The following is a 19,206-nucleotide window of genomic DNA, read 5'->3' on the forward strand; positions in this document are numbered from 1 at the left end:
CATCTATTAAAAAAACTCTTTAAAGAAAGTTAAGATAAAATGAAATTTTCCTTCCTTTTATTTTGGCTAAGCAGCAGAATAGATATATTTCATGGAACTTAAGGTGTAATTATAGTTTTTGTAAACAAAAGCACAGTGACATATAAATGACTTATGTTTAATTTTATAAAAAAAAGAAAATAGAAATTCTCAAGATAGTGCCAGAATTAGTGCCTGTTATTACTGACAAGATAAAAAAGAGTTAATGTATTTTAGAGTACGTAATTTATTTTTGTAAGTTTCTTGAGCTGTTTTATTAAAATCTACTAAGCAAGAAGGATAAGCAGAAAAGCAAATAAGGAAATTGGATAATGATTAAGTGATCTTAACAGCTAGTGGTGAGTCGACTGATTTAATTAATTTCTTGCCTAAAGTACTATTATTTTTGCTTTGATCTTCATAATTGTATAACAGAGTGTTCTTTGGTTAGAGCAAATTCCACGTGGTAAATCTTTTATTTCTTACTCAACTGTTGCATTATATAATTTGCAAGCAGTTTTGCTTTGATACTTTCTGAACTCATTTTATTAAATTTTCATCTACACAGAATAATCATTTGAAAAATAAAGCAATTTGTATTGTTTTGTTAATATGGTTATTATATTTGTTAATATAACTGATTTCAGGAAAAAAGTGTATTAATATATCTACCTTTAGCAATCAGATATTTCTTACTTAATTCAGATATGCTTTATATAAAATGATTGTATAAATTTTAAGCAACAAGAATTATTTTGAAGACATACAGCCAAAATATTCCAGTCACACCAATCCCAAAATAGTTAACTCCACACATACAGCAATTCAATGGACTGACATTGTCAGCATACTTAATCCTCTGCTATAGCTTTACAACCCTAGAGAAATGCCTCCAGGATTAGAAGTGCTGTTATCTGTGCTGACTCCACTGGAACATAGGGACAGTATAACTATTTTCCACTCTACATCTTAAACCTATTTAAAAGCTTACTTCTCTCACAGTTTCAAAATGGTTAGTGATTCCTCTCTTCAAATGGACCCCCAATGGAAAAACACATTTAAATTGAAATTACAGTCTTTATTTTATAGGGAATAAATACAGGTGTTCTTTTTAATTCATTTTTGCCTGTGAATGAAGAAAAATGAACAGTAGCCTTTAAAAAATGGCAAACAGCAAGGTAGTAGTGGTTACAGTAAACTAATCTCACTTGTACTGTATTAGCAGAGGTGCATTGCCCTGTCTATGAATATGTTTTTCCTGTAGAGCAGTAACTCAGTGTTAAATATGCAAAATATTACAGCTGGGAATTTAAACAAAGTGAGTAATGAATTATCATGAAAAACTGAAAGACTGAAAGTGCTCAAATTATTTAGGTTATCAAAAAAAAGGTGAAGAGGTAATTTGATTACACCCTGAAAATATCTACATGAGAAATGGGATCTCCAGTAAAATAGATATAAATGTATCAAGATCAAAGGACTGGAAGCGTAATACAAATAAAATGACACCCCACTCAGCAGTGAGAATAATTAACTACTGGAACAACTTATTACAGGTTATGGGAACGTCACTGGATGTTGTGAAAAATCAAATTATCATGGTGAATGAACAAATATGAATTTATCCAGAAAATACATTGACCCTGTTTTGTCAAAATTAGATGAGATTATGACAATTGTCAGTTACAGGATTAGAACCTATTCAAAGCAATCTCTACTTTCTCTAGTCAGGAAAGTATTTTCACTAATGGTAATACAAAATAACTATATCTAATCGTTTTCAGAATGGATTTTTTTTTAAAACAGGATTTATACTTGACAGAGTAGCATAACATTAAAGAAATTTCCATCTTATAATGATTTAAGTACAGTCCTTATGGAAAACTATCATAATACTGGAGACTGTGGATTTCATTGGATACATATATTTGAAATGATATTCTAAGAATCTTTAAAACTCTAAAAACCCAGGAAGTATTTAAGATCTTAAATGTAAAATAAGCCTCTTCAAAGGGCAGTGCTAAATGCTTCACGTGATATAAACTGAACACTGACACATTAGAAAGACCTTTCTCTTCTTTCAGCTTGGGAATAAGGTAAAACGAAAATAGGAATCATCATAACTGGTTATAAATCAATACAAGATGTTGCTGGATTTTTATTTTAGAAGGAATGAAGATGTGACATTTGAATTAAAAAGTGAATAAAGTATTGAATAAAAGTTTTGGGAAACAGAAAAGAAAATAAAAAGTGGAAAAGAAATATTTAGTCTCTACTGTGTGGAGATCATTCTTGCAGGCTAGTTAATGATAATTTCTGCCTTTTTTTTAAGTGTAAGGAAGATTATGATATTTCAAAAGGCATGAAGAATGATCTACTGTGGCAAAGTTTCCTAGTAAGAGGTATTACACTTTTAGCACTGGGAATAGGCAAAACCTGCAGAACAGAACCTCCAGAGTACTTACCACAGTTTGATGATTGACTTGAATCACCTCATCTCCAGCATGGATTTTCTTACACTGGTCAGCAGGAGACTAAGGACAAGAGATAACAATTAACTTTATATTTGGGGTGGAGGAGCATGAGGGAAGAGCATGGATGAAAACCATGAATGGGGAAAGAGGCAAGAAAGCTCTGCCCAGAGAAGTATTATTATCAAATAATAATTTATTATGTTTATTAAAAATTGTATCTGTAAGGAACAATTTTTTTTCTGTAACAGATGGCAATTCAGTGATGAAGTAATCTCAAATCTTACTTCCCAAGGTGATGAACAACCTTTCAGACTGTTAGAACTATTTTGGCTTCTTTACCTCTCGGAGGGGAGTATCAGGCCATGAGCTGTTACAATCTTGCTGGGAATTCACTGGGTTAATTTACATCACATAGCAGTAAACCTGTTAAGCCAGCAAATACTGAACTAGGGCACATCCAGGGACAGGGCTGGGAAAAACATTCACATAAAAGAAAAGCAGGCCTAATACAGACTTTTACAGAACAGGTTTTCTGCTTAAGTCCACTGCAAATACTTGGCAAATATACTACAGTTCCATCACTTTCAAGACACTACTAGATTAACCATATGAACACAGAATGGTAATTGCAAATGGATTAAGTCCTTGACAAGTCTAGCTCTTCAGTATATATAATATTACTCCACTCCCATAATTTTGGATCTGAGTTGAAAAACTTGCTCACACTAAATATAGCTTCTTCTGATCATATTAAAATGGATTAAATTTCACTGTCCTGCAAGCCACATGAACATGGTCAACAGCATGTCAATAAACGTGACAGAAGAAAAGATTTACCTGCACTAAAGGTGACTTGAAGAGGCTTATAAACATGACTTCGCTGCCTACCAGTCAAAACTTCTATCACAGCTATCATTTCTATCTACTATGTGGATGAATATTATGAACAAATAGAAATAAGGGCAACAGGAAATGACAACTAAAACCCAAATAGCCATTGGACAGAAAATGGCTACAATTGCTTCTAAACAAAATACTAAAGAGATTGTTATAGTTTAACCTTGATAGATAGGCAAGCATCACACGGGTGTTTGCTCACTCCACTTCCTCAGCAGAATGGGGAGAAAATACAATTAAAAAGCTCAGAGGGTTAGATCAGGGCAGGGAGATCACTCACCAATTACCATCATGGGAAAACCAAGCTTTCCTAAACATGTAACTAAACAGGCACAACTCAGCTTTGGCCAGTGACTCTTGGAGCTGCCTGGAATTGGCTCATACCTGATATGGAGCAGCTTCCAGACACTTCCCACAGGACCCCCCTGCAACCCCTACTGCCAAAACTGTGTCACATAAACACAGTTCAGAGATGACCTATGAGGAGCTCAAACACTCTCCAATAGTCACCACCTGCTGACTAATCAGTAGATTTTGCAGTCTACACACTTGCTAGGGAGTAGTAGGAAACATCATTTATTATTCAGTAAGTAATAAATAACAAGCCAGTAGGGCAAATAGCCAATATTTGACACTGATTCCAAGTGTTATAGGTACTATTCCAAGCACAGCTTTCACCTCCAGCCTTCTTCTTTCTTATCATCCCAACCTCCCTTCGTGAGCTGCTGCTGACCATTCATCTGCGTGATCTCTGCTTGTTCCTTCACAGGGGTTCCTGTATCTTGTGTAGCAGAAGTCCAGCCCTTCAGCTAAACTGCCTGGCCATTACAGCCAGCTATCTTATCTTGACATCTTAGTTCTTCCACACCAAAGTAAAAAGGATTTTGCCGATATATTTAAGCCAGAAACTGCCGGGCTCCAGCATCAATTTATCTTTTTAGTGGAGACATAGAATTTTGGCAGACTACTTTTGATACAGAACTTTTAACAGAAAGATATTCTATTTCCATGTCTATAATTCCATGTGAACACAAACTTGATTGCTTTAACCTGTGAAAGAAAGGTAAGCAGGAAATGGAAGCAAACATCACTACTCATAATGCATTTAACTTCAGTTGACTGGTTGAAAAGGCAGAGGCCTGGTTCTTTCTTTTTTTTTTTTAAGCTCCTTTCCTGACTTTGACAAGGCTGAGCTAATTATTATCTTTTAAAATTAAACACTGGTTCTGAGGTCATTTATCCCTTCAAAAGGAATGAAAAATCAATTTGCTGAAATGCCAGAAATTAAATGTCTTTGAAGCTGGTTTAACTGCACGTGATTACACTGTAAGAAAAAATAAAACAAAAAACAACCAAACTACTACTTAGTGTTCCCTTATCAAAAAGACCTTACACAGACAAGACAAAAAGTGTTTTAGGGTTTTAATAGCTGGTTAATTTCTTACCTCCTCCCACGAATTTCAGTTATAAATATATATTTTTCCTACAAGCTGCTTCATATACATATGTAAGTTAATTAAAACTACTACTAAAACAAGTTATATTATAATAATTACAATGCAACTATAGCATGGTTCTGTGGTTGCATTCTATGGTTCTATGGTTGCAACACAATCAAGAGGTTTGTTCATCAGTTTCAGAAGTCAATATATACTATTTATATTTACAAATACTTATTTTATGACTTCTAAATGCTATAAACAGTGTTAATGTAAGTAGGTAAATAAATTTTAATTTACATTACATTTGTCATAAGTTGTGATAAATAAATCAGGCTTTCCCTGGGTCCCTTAATATCTCAAAAAATGTGTGACAAAAACCAAATTGACTTTACAAAACAAGGAAAACAAAATATCAATAGTACATGGTATGTGATATTTTGGACCCACATGGTTAGCTGCACAATGTAAATTTCATGTTCCTTGGGCATTAGCATTGCTTAGTTTCAATATCAGCTTTATGAAATTTCAACTTCTAATTTATCTCGTTATTTACTTTTAAACAGTTCCAAGGCTGAATAAAATCTTTGTGACTAAAACATGGAGTACGTGAAAAACAGAAGGGTGGGTCCTATTATGAGGTCTATCATAAAAACTATATTGCAGAAGTTGACGTAAAATCATATTTTCAAATTTGTAATTATGAATTGCAAGTTAAGTAACAAGAAGCTACTTCACAGATAAAATGAACGGTATGACAAGAATAACAATCAGTCATGCTGATTTATGTGCTGCAATGTGCTTATCACTGACTGCAATGTTTTGACTGGAACAACTGAGCACAGAAGTTCGATATTTTTGTCTTTTATAATTAGTTACTTCATCACAGATATCTTCCTACATCTATTTCCAGTATTTTCAAATTTTTAAGAAGGTGACATGGTATGTGTAAAACAAACAAATAAATAAAACAGTATTGATAAGAAGTGCCTTGGTTTACAGCAAGTTTTGATACCAAAAAAACATGCAGATATACAGAAGATACTTGCATGCATGACAGCAGTCCTTTAGGCTAAGCAAGCTTACATTTTCAGTTGTTCCTGTGATTACATGCAGCCCATCATATGTTGATTTGATATACATCCCCTGAAAACAAGCAGAAAGGTAATTAATACTTGTGAGAAAAAAATATTGTTTGCATGATAACACAGTAAGTATGAGTGTTTGTTTCAGTTTAAGAATGGTAACATTTCGGATGTCTGGAATAAATCATGTGTCAATAACATTTGCAAAGTCAAACACATGTATCATTGTCTGTTATAAACAGTATGCATTTTTAAGTTTGAAAGAAGTTTTTGGATAGAATTCAGAGCTAAGCCCAAGTCTTAGCATAAAAGCTTGATACAATTCAGTACCTGAAATATTTAACATAACCTCTCTTTATTACTAATTCCATAAAAGAGGTATCAAAACTGAAACAATGAACACAAATAGTCTTTAAAATTATATGCCCTCTTTTGTGAGAGTTACTGGTTCAATAAAAAGGAAACAATATAACTTAGAAAATACATGAGCCAATGCTCACATTGCCAATTTATGTAGGAAAAATGAGCTTGGTGAGCTAACAGGAGTTTTGTAATTAGTCCAGCAAGAATTCTGCTTCAAGGAGTTGATTGATGAGATACAGAGAGACAACCTAAGTAGGTACCTATCTATCTGTACATGCATGCACACACACATACACAGAGCCTTAAATGTCAGCGAGACTCAATTGCTTGCATCCTTACCTATCATGAGTAAGGTCATAGCTTCACCTCTCTCTGCATTTTGTGGTTATACATCAAATTTTGAAATCTAATTAATCTAATTGATACACTGTGCTGCTGATTCATTATCCTTTCAATAATTCTGCATCACCTTGCATTGTCAAAATGGAAGTTTGGAGCCTCCAGCAAATGAGAAAGAACATTTTGTTCAGAAACTGATTTCAAGATTCCTGAACGTTAATGAAGATCTGCAGGCTAGTTGTTAGCCTAAAAAAATAGTGAAATTCTACAAAGGCAAGATTGTACAACTACATAAATTGTAAGGCTGCAGAGAAGTCAGAGCCAAACTCTTTTTGAGAGCATGAGATGGAAGCATGAGAAGAGACACAAGTTGGAACTAGGCAGAAAAACAATTTCATTTTAGTTTTTACTTTTACCTTGAGGGTGATGTAACACTGGAACTGGTTGCCTAGAGAGGGTGTGGAATATCTGACCTTGGAAATGATCAAAACTTGACTAGATGAAGCTGTGAGAAACCTGCTCCAACAGAATGTGTTGTGACTTTTCATTATGACAAAATGTGGCTTCTACCTATTAACTAATTCATTTTCAGATAAGTTTCACTTTATTTAAATCTTAAAAATAACAGCTAGCTAAAATTGGTTATACAGCTTAACTTGACTGCTTATGAAATACCAGTTTAGATAATACTCACTGTGACTACTTGTTCTCTGAAAACAATGCTTTATTATTAACTTTTGTGTTCATTAATTTTATAAGGTCATTTCATTAGATCACACAGTTATTGTTTTTATTTCATTTCATAAACACACATGCATGTTCTCTCTGTTTTAACTCAGTCGGAGCTGACAAGTTCAGACAAACTGTATTAACATGCCTACTATGACAGTTCAGAGGAGACTGTTTAGCAATGTTGAAGGTTACTTCAAAATGTAATAGAAGATATATGGAGAGATTTGGTATTTGCCGCAGTATCTTTCTCATGTGTACTTCTCAGTGCAAAGTATTTTGTCAAGCAATCAGCCACTGAACTATCAGAATAGAGTGTCTTCTAAGGAATGCTTGAGATGAGATTATTTTTAAATAAAGAAGACTGAAAAAGACATTTTAGAATAATAAAAGACTATTGAGCTCATAATAACATGTACAGAAATTTAGAAAATACTATCAATGAAGGTACATTTTCATATGAAACACAATCCTTTTGTGAAAATGCTTTAAGGATACAGTATTTATTTCAACCTGGAAATTAATTCAGTTTATATGTAAGCTTATGCCGTATCTTTAGGATGTCAGGTTAATTTGCTGAAGAAATTAGAAAATGTATAATAAAAACTGCATTGCAAATGAAGTTTTGCAAGTAAAAACTCACAATTAATACAACTGAATTTTATTTTAGATAACTGAATTCTTACATAAGTCTGAGCTATCTGTTTACAACTGATTTTTCACCAAAAGTAACAAACATTTTCGAGATGCCAACTGTGTGTGATGCTGAAGCTACAGATCAGTAGCTCATAAAATCTTAGCTACGCTTAAAATCAAGAGTGGTTGTCTTTTATAATCAGTCTATGAAAGTAACAAGCCTTCTGAATAGTCATATGGTAAGCACTTCCCATTGAGTCTCCAAAAAATAGATTGGGGTGATTTTGTCCCAGACTGCTTTCTATATGTGATTCTTACCTATAAAACTGAAATTACAATATCACTTTCACAAGTATGTTTTGAGGATAAATTAATTGATGTCTGTGAAGCATCCAGTAAGGCCACATAAAAAAAATTCTCATGATGAAATTGGTAACTGAAGGGAATGCAGAGCTAGATGAAGTGTGGTAAATAATACATCAAACCCTACACTGAATGATAAGGATAAAAATGGAACTCTGAATACTTTCCATTCAGTGAATAGCATTCATTTTTCTCTTGAATGGAGTAGAGATCCTGTGGAAAAAACTGCTATACAATCATGAGAAAGCCATTTGTAATTCATTACTCTGTTCTATATTTGATTCTGATTAATGTTTTACTGTTCACATGATTTTTCTTTTATTCCCATTTATAGTTCTTTTTCATATTTTTTTTCCTATGCAGAACACAGTGTCAGCAAAATTGATTATAAAGAACTTTCCAACCTACCACGTTATAGTGCCTTCACAATTAGGCACAGAAAACTCAGTCATTCACAGTGATTTCACTTCATCTAAAAAAAAAATTTAAACGGGCAAGTTTGATTGCAATATTTATCTCATGTCCTCCGTCAGCAGTACCCACTTACTGCAGTTGTGTTAGCTATAAAAGTGTTGGTGCACTGCAGATGGTTAAGTATGTACACTAGCACTTCCACCTAGTGATGGAGCCCAGTCTACTGCATGGACACAGCACAGGCTCTGCTTGATGTTCCACTGGAAAAGAAGGCTGTTGTAGTAGGCCACGTGACAGACCATGACTGTACAGCCGAGTCTCATTTTGGTAACCAATGTCATAAAGGATTAAATCAAACCTGAGACTTTATGATAAGTTGCTTTGAGAGTATACTAATCACATCCAAGAAGCCAGCTGGACATTTCTGGATAGAAAGGAAAGTAATACAGAGATCCAGATTGCTAGTGTGCAGGATTGTATTAGCCTTAATGCAGGTCAAAAGCATCAACAGTGTTACAGTATATATACTAGACAAGCTGTAAGTGATACTGACTTGGCATTTCTTGGATATGCCTGAATCAACTCATTAATTGGACAAGAGAAGAAACTAAGCCAAAAAGACAGGAGATCTGGTCATTAGGGATGCAGCACAGCAAATAATATTTGTCTGTCTTCAGGATTACATATTGTAGAAGTGTGTATGATGCCAAAAAATTAAAGTAAAAGTATTTTATTGCGCTATAGTGGTCTTTTTAAACTGTATCTAACACTAAATTAAATGTATCTAATCACACAAATTACTTAAGGTATTAAAGCAGTCTCAAATCAGTATGTATACCTCACTAATTATGCTACTGTAACTTTGACAGAATTTGCACATGATGTTCTTTGCTGTCCAGTATAGAATAATGAGTAAGATATTGAAATAATACAAAACATCTCAACTAATAGGAATTGAAACAATTACAAAGAAGAAATATAATACAATGTGTATAGTGACACTAAAACATGCTTTAATTTGGCAATGTAGTAGGATCTTAAGTTCCCAAGCACTTTTCTTATCCCTCCCCTACAGCCTTCTGATACCAGAATGACTGTGAAGTGGGGAACTAGGGAAAAGATACAGAAATGTTTACCTACTGACACCTAAACCTCTCAAAAATTCCTTGCCTAAGTGTAACAGTACAATAATACAAAGAAATTGTAGCAAAATAATTAATTGTATGACCAATTACTAATGCAAAGCAACTAGGATGTTCAGAAGACACCTACCTGGCCTGCTCAGTGAGCAGCAGTTTATGAGTATAAGGGATGTATTTTGTTTCTGGGATGATATGTATTGAAGTTTTATTTTAACCAAATCGTGGAGGGAGGCATTTAACTACTTTAATGCAAAACAAAGAAATATACCTTCCACTAATCATTTTCAAAGCACATTAACTAATGACAATGCTCAAATACGTACATATACAAGTAAATTTAACTATTTTAGTACATTTCAAAAGCTGTAATATGACTATCAAAAGACTAACTATTTTTAAGCTGCTCATATGTTTACTAGTTGCACATCAAGCCCTAGATAAAACTGACAATAAAACTGACTACAATCCTTTTATTTGCATAAATATTAAACTACTTTCAGAAATCACATTCAGCTTACCAAAAGAAATTAAATAAATAATAGCAAGATATGAATGAGAACACATTTTGATTTCCTGAACTTTATTTTTATAAAATAAAGATCTATGGCTTGTACTCTAATATTTAAATTGCTTTGGTACTTACCAAACCTTCACTGGGCATAATGCTGGTGAGATGAACTACCTCTAGATGTGCTGACTGTGACACCAGAGAATCAGATGAGAGTGAAATGATGTGGTCACAAATTCCAGACAAGGTTTTACACTATAAAGAAAAATAAGTCAAAGAAAAATATAACGTCTTGTATTTAACTGAAACTACTGGCAAAGCTCTTAGGTCCGAGAACTATCTGAAAATAAACAGATAATTTATTTTTCTTCTAAAAACTACAGGTTGTTAAGAACTGAAGTTAAGAACAAGAGCTTAAGGTAACAAAAAATGTGTCAATAAAATATACATGCCTGTAGAGTAGTTTTGAACAAAAGGTTATACTGTGTACTGAGAACATGCATGCATCAAAAATACCCGAATGTACTTTAAGAAAATGCTTGATGAACTTAATCTGACCTGTTATTATCAGATACCATAATAAATAAAATAGAAATAGAGTGAAGCATGCAAAATCCTCTTGTGAAGTGTGTGAATCTACAGACACCTTCAAAATATTTTGGAGGTGGTGACAGTGACAAATTAAACCTATTAAATGAATCCAAACTTTAAGTCTGTGGATTAGAAAGAAGTTGATCTGGACTCTCAGAGAATCTTAATGTGTAAAGACCAAGTTTAAAGTATTCCTTCAAAAAGAATATGCCCAAAAATATTTGAACCTAGTCTGAAGGCATACATTTAGATGAATTCCAGAGTGGTCTTGCAGTCAAACTTACTGTATGCATCTATTTTCCTTCAGGGACTACACTCTCATTTTCCCTAATTATAGAAAACGGTAGTGAAATCCCTTAAGGGAAGTTTTGTTTCAGTCATTTGCAAAAGCATAAGGATTTCTAATATATCATTTGACACTATACATATAAGTTAAACAAATAAAGTTGTCATGAGGAATAAAATTAATTGACTGAATTTATAGATTACATTCCCATTCACTGTATGGTTACTCATCTGGAAATGTAAGTACCGCTCTGGAGTACTGGATGTGGCATTTGTATTTCGGACCAGATGCAAGAAGCAAAGCATCACATTCAGGTATGCATGACTGAATCAAAAGGTCAGCAAAATAACAGGAATATTTCCAGCAGTTTAAGCTCTGGGCCAGGACCCATAAACAAAACTTCAGGTCTTGTCTTCTCCCACCACAGATATGGAAACTGGCTGGCTCAAATAATGTATTTTACTGCTGTTCTACATATGACCCGATGGCTGACCCTGGTTGTGTGCAAATGCTCTCAGCCAGTTTTTGAACTACTGTCATATCAAAATAATATTTTTATTTCCAAATAAAGCACTCTCATGCTTTCACATCTTCTTAAGAACATACACACAGATTAAATGCAGATTAAATCCACAGTCTACTTGTGTATGGTTTATAATTTAACAGTTGTCACATGTAAATACTTTCTCAATAAAGCTTTAGAATTAAATAAATAGTAAACAAGTTTTCACTCAAATTTAATCTTATGAATCTTAACATCTCACCACAGTTGACAACGTTATTTAAAATCTATGCTGGGAAAATACTCAAAAATAAATAATATATTGGAATAATTTTAAATATTACTTTACTGTAAATGTAGTTCAGCACAAACAAGTGACACCTGACACTAGTTATAAATAATGCAAAGACTGAGACAGTATTGATGGGAACAACTGAAGAGAATTTATGAATAACAGCACAGGGACTGGAAATATCATTTGATCTATCACTATTAATATGAGAAAATGCATTAACACTTGCTAACATACATTTGTCATAAAAAAAATAGAAAGTTCTAAAGTCCTGTATACTAGTTTAAAAATGGAAAGTATAAAACCGAAACTTTTCCCTCTTCTACATTTTCAAGCTTCCACCGAGAAGAGGTAGCAAAGTCAAAAGTAACATTCCCGATAAAGATGGAGTTCCAGAAGACGTACACAGAATCGTAAGTCATGAGTTAAAAGATGTTTGTATATATGTATATACATACTCCAAATCCCAGAAGATTTCAGTTGCTTTTAGTTCTTTTCAGAATCAGGTTTGCAATAGAGAGCTTTTCTTCCTAAAAGTCACCGCATGCTTTCTGAATTTAACAGCACATCAATGTTTTATGATATATTTTAATCCCTGCTGGAAGCAGAGTATGTGTAAAAGGCTTTAAAAAAAATGTCAGGCACTTGGTAAGAGCTTGTCAAAAGCTTATCTAAACTTGTAAATCCTTCGAGATTTCCCCCAAACCATACATTTTAACTCTATCTCACTGTGAGTACAAGCTTTTTGTGCATGCACCATGAAAATATAAAGTATTAGTACTTAAAGGCCAATATTCAATCAATAACTTTGCATGAGATTCTTCCATTTCCCTTCAGTCATTAGATTTGTTGAGCGCCAGAGGCTTTTACAGTGTTCTGGGTCAGTGACAACCAGAGAAGTTAAAAATGCAAATAGGTGATGGACTGATAGCATTCTGTGCAAGCAATCCTAGCAAGAGTATTACTCTATGAAGAGTGCACCATCTCATAGTATTGTAAAGCTTCTAAAACAACTGGAGAAAAATAAATAAGTATTCATAATTATCTGTAGCTTGGGAGAGTGGAATGAAGCATCCAGCTTTGCCTGCAAAAATCAACAGGCATGGGTACCAGAAGAAAACTGATTCTTAAGGCTTAATTTTGAAAATGTCCAATTTAGCAAGGTGTAAAAAGACTTGATAGGTCTGGTTCTGGAGTTATTCACATCACCTTCTGGAAGCCTCCAATCTTCAGAGAATTTGAAGACATTATCTTAGGTGAAAAAATATTTTATTAAATTTTTGTGTAGAGTTTTGTGTATATAGATACTTCTATCTATATTTCTTTAGGTTGATTATAAAAAAAGCACAATGTTTTGCAATTTGAAATGTGGACACCTGGGGCAATAATTAAAGTGGCTGGGAAGAGGCACAACCCACTAGTACTAAGTTGGTTTCAGGGGCCACAGTCTACATAAGCTGATCTCTCCTCTTGCTTGTGTTAAAAAGATTTTTTAACTATATACACATATATGCGTATTTAACAATTTCATTTTATTTATGAAAACTTTAACTTTCAGTAACTGATATGATTCATCATGAGTTTTGTCAAATAGTAACTTTATTTTCCTATAGTGGAATTTAATACTTTTTAAAAAATGACTAAAGGGCATGATGTAGGACTGAAGAATACCATATTAGAATACTTACCACATGAAGAATTTTGTTTTCTGTTTCATACACTGTACAATCCTGTGGGAAAACAAACATAATTAATGCATATTGTTTTAAATTTCCTATTAAGAAAGAAAAGAATGCATAATGCTGCCAACTATTTCTTATAGATGTACCATAAACACAAACTCTTCAGTTTTGTCACGTCCAGAAGATCACTTCATAAAAGTAACATGACTTTTCTTATGACTCGTTAACCTCAGGGATCATCTACTCTTCCATTACAGTAAAGAAATTTTTCTGCTCAGTGGTAGCAGTAAAATACATGTAAAGCAGTGGGGACAGTCACAAAAATGAGAAAAAAATAAATGAATGTAATTGATCTGGCATGTTGGAAATTCACTGAACCTCAGAGCATGAGAGGCATTGCCCAACACTGCCAGGCAGAATGCATGCTATTGTGCAAGTTGTGTGAGTTGCAAACCATTGCGTCAGACCTACTAGTAGGTAGGTTATGCCACTATAGAGTGTCAGAAGGAGGTGTAAGCAGAATTTATTTTGACAATCACAACATTAAAGATTTTAAAGATTATGCACTTGGTTCATTCTTGCTTCAAGGCCCTAATTGTTTTTACTGTCCACATGGGACAAGAAACAGCCCTGGTCTCACCTCTTGGAAGAATTTCCATAACAGCTCTAATTTGGGGTCTTGGGGGGCACAAGTCACAATAGAAAGGGATGGCAAAAGATTCAGGTATGCTCCTGTTGCACACTGGTTCAGAGATATTCAGAGGATTTCACTTCCTCAGAGCTCCCAAAGTTAGACCTGAAAATACAATCCTAATTGACCTTTTTATTTGCCTAAGGCTTGTAACTTCCAGAGCAGCCATCTTCCTATTTTAATTGTCATTTTAAGGACAGTAACTCTTATCAATCCATAACTTAAAACATCACTCAATTAACTCATGTTTTTATTTAACAACATTACAAGCAGGCAGAATATCACTTACATTTCATGTACCAAAGCATAACATTTCCTAAAAGGTGTCTACTGCCTCTACTGCTCTTTACAGTTTGGAACAATCCTCTACTGCAAGGCACAGCCATGGCATGAGAGTACTGAACCCCTTCCTACAGAAGAGAGTCCAAGTGCACTGAGAGAAAATGCAGCTTTCTCCTGACAGTAAGCATTCCAAACTGCCTCACCAGCTCTTGTGATGTTTTACAAAAATTAAATTAAAAGGAACATAACAAAAATGCAAGTGTGCCAGGCAAAGTGAGATTCAAATAGAAATGCCTGGAATTCCCCTCACAAAGCAGTCACCTCTGGGGCCACCTGCAGCCCTGTCCCCAGAGCTCCAGAAACTTCCATCACTATGCTTTGTGGTGGGCACTGGCCTGTGACAAAAACCTATTGTGTCAAAGGGCCTTTATTTAACAAAATCTGAGGAGAAAAATGTCTCTGAGGTGTCCCAGCATGTCAGCCATGCTGACAGTCATTATTTAAGTCAGTTAATGTTTAATACCAGTAAAAATAAAGTTGGAAAATTGCTAAATGCATCATCACATTGGAAGGAGCTTTTTACAGAGCAAGATGAGGACTTCAGGATATACTTTCAGGTTATTTTTGAAGTAAAAAAAAAAAAGACTTTTTCTTTCCTTAAATAAATTTTTAGGTGAATTTTGCTTTCTGATATGCCTAAAAGATTCTCTAACTTAAGTTCCCTTAAAGTTATCATCATTTCCTCTTTTCAGGATCAACATGGTAGCAGTAACAGTTTAGTGCTTTAAACTTCCCATGAGCTAATTCCAACATCCTCACCTCATTTGCTCTTTGCTCTCAAAGTAGATTAGCTGCCTGATCAGCTCAGGCTGTGGTACTCTCTGCAGGAGCTTCTGCAGCTGACTGACAACTCCCTGCTCCTCTTGTCCAGCAGCAAAAGCCTTTGGCCATGTCCCATCCATGGTGGCCACGTCCAGATCTTGGCCTGCTTTTGTGAGGCACTGTGGTGAGGAGCCCATCCGCAGCTGCTGCACAGCAGCTTTACCTGTGTGAGCCACGCAACCTTGTGCACACACCTGGAGCACCAGTGGCTGCTTCACCCACAACATTAAATGTTTATTTTGGAGGACTGGCACTTTTGTGGAAGAATTAGTTTCTATGTGAAGACAGTTTTCAAAATGAGGAAGTTAAAACCAGATTGCGAATGACAAGGAACACAGAGGAATTTATATTAGCATTTCATGGTCAAGTATCCCTTTGATGTTTCTTCTGTATTCATGCTGTTATTTTCTTCAGCACAAAAATAAGAATGCAATTAGTCAGTTTGGTTGGCAATGCCCAAGGCAGTTTTTCTTACATGTTTCACACACTTCAAACAGCATATCTACCGTCTCCCTTTAACCCTGCAAGTACCAAGAGAAACACACGATCACAGGAGGGCTTATAGCTTGATTTCAGAGCTAATAGTCCTATCTAAATTATTCCTTTAATTTCTGTGCAAGAAAAATAATAGGAGCTTAATTCCAAACAAGCTTAATTACTCCAGGTCAAATAATAGAAGACTTGTGTAGAGTAACACTGAAATTTCACTGTTTTGTAGAGCAGAATTAATGTTAGCTATACTTAGGTTGCACATCCAAGATTACATTAGCATTAAAATTGTTAATGGTTTTGGGATTCCTTCCAAAACATATGCATAAGGACTTTTTTTTTAAACACATCAGACCAGTTTAACTGAGAGGTTAAAAGCACTTGCAATATTATACTAAAATTCTAAGATATGTAGGTCATAACATTCTTCTGATGTTTTTTCTTTTTTTTTCTGATACATAGAAATGCACAAGGGATCTTATTAAAAAAAAAATAAATTCTTCCAGGACTAACATTTATAGAATTTTGATCTATTTTTTTAGAAGATAAATAATAGTTGCATTCTTTCTCCATCCTCCATAGGCATGAAGATGTTAAAAATGTATTATTTTTCTTAGAGTTAAAGAAGATAAAATTAAGTAGCAGCATTCCTCTTCCCCTCTGCAAAACAGTAAAGTACAGGAATTATGAAATAATCACTCCTACAATATGACGTACAAGCCAGTTTCTGCACTGTCCACAACATTCTGACTGAAAGGTATGACACCTTCACAACTCTGTTAAGAGCTTGTTTTTGAATATTGATAAAGAAAAAAAGATAGTAGGACTTGCACACAATCATGGTACGTTCATAATTTTAGTTTGCAATTCTGAAAGAGATTGCAAATACTACTGAAATTTGCAGATACTGTAAAACCTTGAGGGGCAGTTGGGCCCCAAAGTAAAGATGCCTCAAAGATTTTGCAGCTTTCTATGTAATGCTATTCATTTACAATTTCTCTATTTTTAATGGAGATTTATGAGGGATGAGAAAAGTACAATTAAGTATTAGATATCTAAAATCTCATTCAGTAAAAAAAAAGTCTGTGAGAATGGTTTCTAATATTTACGTCACTCACTTCATATTTCAGCCTACAGTTAAGACTACATTTTTTGTTAGGTGAGACATCTTTGCTTTCACACATTAAGATCAATTTTCCTCAGATTTAGTAACAATAAAGCTGTCTCCCTCTGAAGGATATTGTTTTATCTACACTTTTTGGTGCTAAGTTTTACATACTGTAAAAATATCAGATAGCTATTAAGCAACCCAGATCTGAAAATAAGGTAAGAAAAAAACAGAACTGGTCTTGATTTGTAACTAACCTTAAAAATGAACTAAACATTTTTCATTCTGGATTGTCCTGGACACTGTTCTCTAAGATATACTGTTTTTAAGTTGCCAAGATGAAGACAGCTTTTGGAATGAAGCGGTATTGAAGAAATGAAGAAATAAAACAAAATCCCATCTATTACTGGCAGAGAAGTGAATTTCATTTGCCAAAAGCAGTCAAAAGAATAGAAGAAATGGAGACCACAATTCAAAATCCTCTTATTTTCACCTAGACCACTGGGAAAAATTAAACTCACACAAACAAAGTGCAATATCAGCTGAAGAGAGGAATAAGAATCCACAATTTTGTACTGCATAGAAGTTCATTTTGCTTAGTCTGTAAATCAAAAATAGCCTAGTGTTATGAACACTAAAAGAAAGCTTAACAAAGATACATTAATGGTTAAATGTCTACACAGAAATTTATAAACGAAGAAAAGAGAAAAAGGATTGTTTGTTTTCTACTGCAATAGTGCATAAAGGTAAAAAATTCTCAGAAGGAAAAAAGGTGAGTATTAGAAATTAAGGATATCAGCATAAAAGACAAAGATGTGCCAGCCTTGGCTACACAATGCAAATGCAAAATCTGGTAGATACTTGATTTTTTTTTTTTGGATTTTTTATGCAAGAGATAATACTGAGGAAAAAGAGATTGTAGAATATTCCTACTTCAGAACGCCTCTTGAGTGAGTTTTATTGCTTCTCTACTCTTAGTCTACCTTAAAAACTGCCAGAAAAAAACAGGGGCACACAACAGAGTCCCTTCTACTGAAAGTCGGTCCACATTGCTTATAGAACTGCATTGAAAAATCTTTCTTGCTTCCCCTTCACTTTTCAACTTTCTATTTTCCTTCTTTCCAAGACAGTCATTTTCTGTTCTCCGGCCTTTTCACATATTCCAGTAACAGTGTTTTGTCACATCAGAATTTTCATCCACTCACAAGAAGGGAAGCTCAGTGTAAAAATCAGTGAAACTAACTTACACTCAGTCTTTCTGCACTTGTGTGTGACTTTCTCTACTTCAGGGGCAGACACTGAAAATAACAATAGTGACTATTATTGTTTGTATAGTATGTAGAGCTACAGAACCAGATGAAAATATTCGATGTACCTGTGGATTATACGATATTACAGATTAGTAATGAAAATACTACTACCCTTATTTGCTTCATATTTTGCTAGTTCAGTGTTACTTACAAACAACTTTTATGCAACAGGCTCTCCTTTGAATGAAGACGACATAGTACAGTTGCATATTGATATGAAAAAGAACTTGCCCCTGAAATATTTTTGATTAAACATGTTATCTCAAAAAAAAATTGTTAAAGCATTTAGCCTGTTTCTCACTGTAGCATTATTCTTCTATGGCAGTAAATAACATGAAATTGCCCACAGTGAATTATTTTTAACTACACACTATTCTTTGATCTATCCAGACACATGAGTATAGCCGAAATCTAAAACCTTCCCATCACTCCCACCTAAAGAAAATATGGAAGGAACAGAAAGGTAATATGCAAAAACAATCTTTTTCTGGTCAAGTAAAAGCTTAGCAATGTTTTTACTATTATGATTTTTTGAGCAACTAGAAGTACTTGAAAATACTGGAAGATTACCACTCCTACCTGTTGTACAATGGTTGTTAGTTCCAGGCACAGTTGAACAATGTTGTTTTTCAGCAGTGAGTATTCTGTCACACTGACAAATGGAGACCTGTGAGAAAGAAAGAA

At 34.2% G+C, this 19,206-nt stretch overlaps 1 protein-coding gene across 3 annotated transcripts in view; it reads right to left on the minus strand.

Annotated features, from left to right (window-relative positions):
• Positions 1-19,206, minus strand: part of LOC101749809 (connector enhancer of kinase suppressor of ras 2-like) — a 176,869-nt gene that overhangs the window by 72,367 nt on the left and 85,296 nt on the right. For all 3 annotated transcript variants that reach the window (XM_040699584.2, XM_040699583.2, XM_046940483.1), the window contains exons 6-10: positions 19,102-19,189; positions 13,767-13,808; positions 10,543-10,662; positions 5,915-5,974; positions 2,484-2,552 (exon numbers count right to left, since the gene is read on the minus strand). In XM_040699584.2, coding sequence (XP_040555518.1) covers positions 2,484-2,552; positions 5,915-5,974; positions 10,543-10,662; positions 13,767-13,808; positions 19,102-19,189 — 379 coding nt within the window. The remainder of the gene's footprint in view (positions 1-2,483; positions 2,553-5,914; positions 5,975-10,542; positions 10,663-13,766; positions 13,809-19,101; positions 19,190-19,206) is intronic.

The sequence above is a fragment of the Gallus gallus genome, chromosome 4 (assembly GCF_016699485.2).
Source record: "Gallus gallus isolate bGalGal1 chromosome 4, bGalGal1.mat.broiler.GRCg7b, whole genome shotgun sequence".
In the NCBI taxonomy this organism is placed as follows: Eukaryota; Metazoa; Chordata; class Aves; order Galliformes; family Phasianidae; genus Gallus; species Gallus gallus.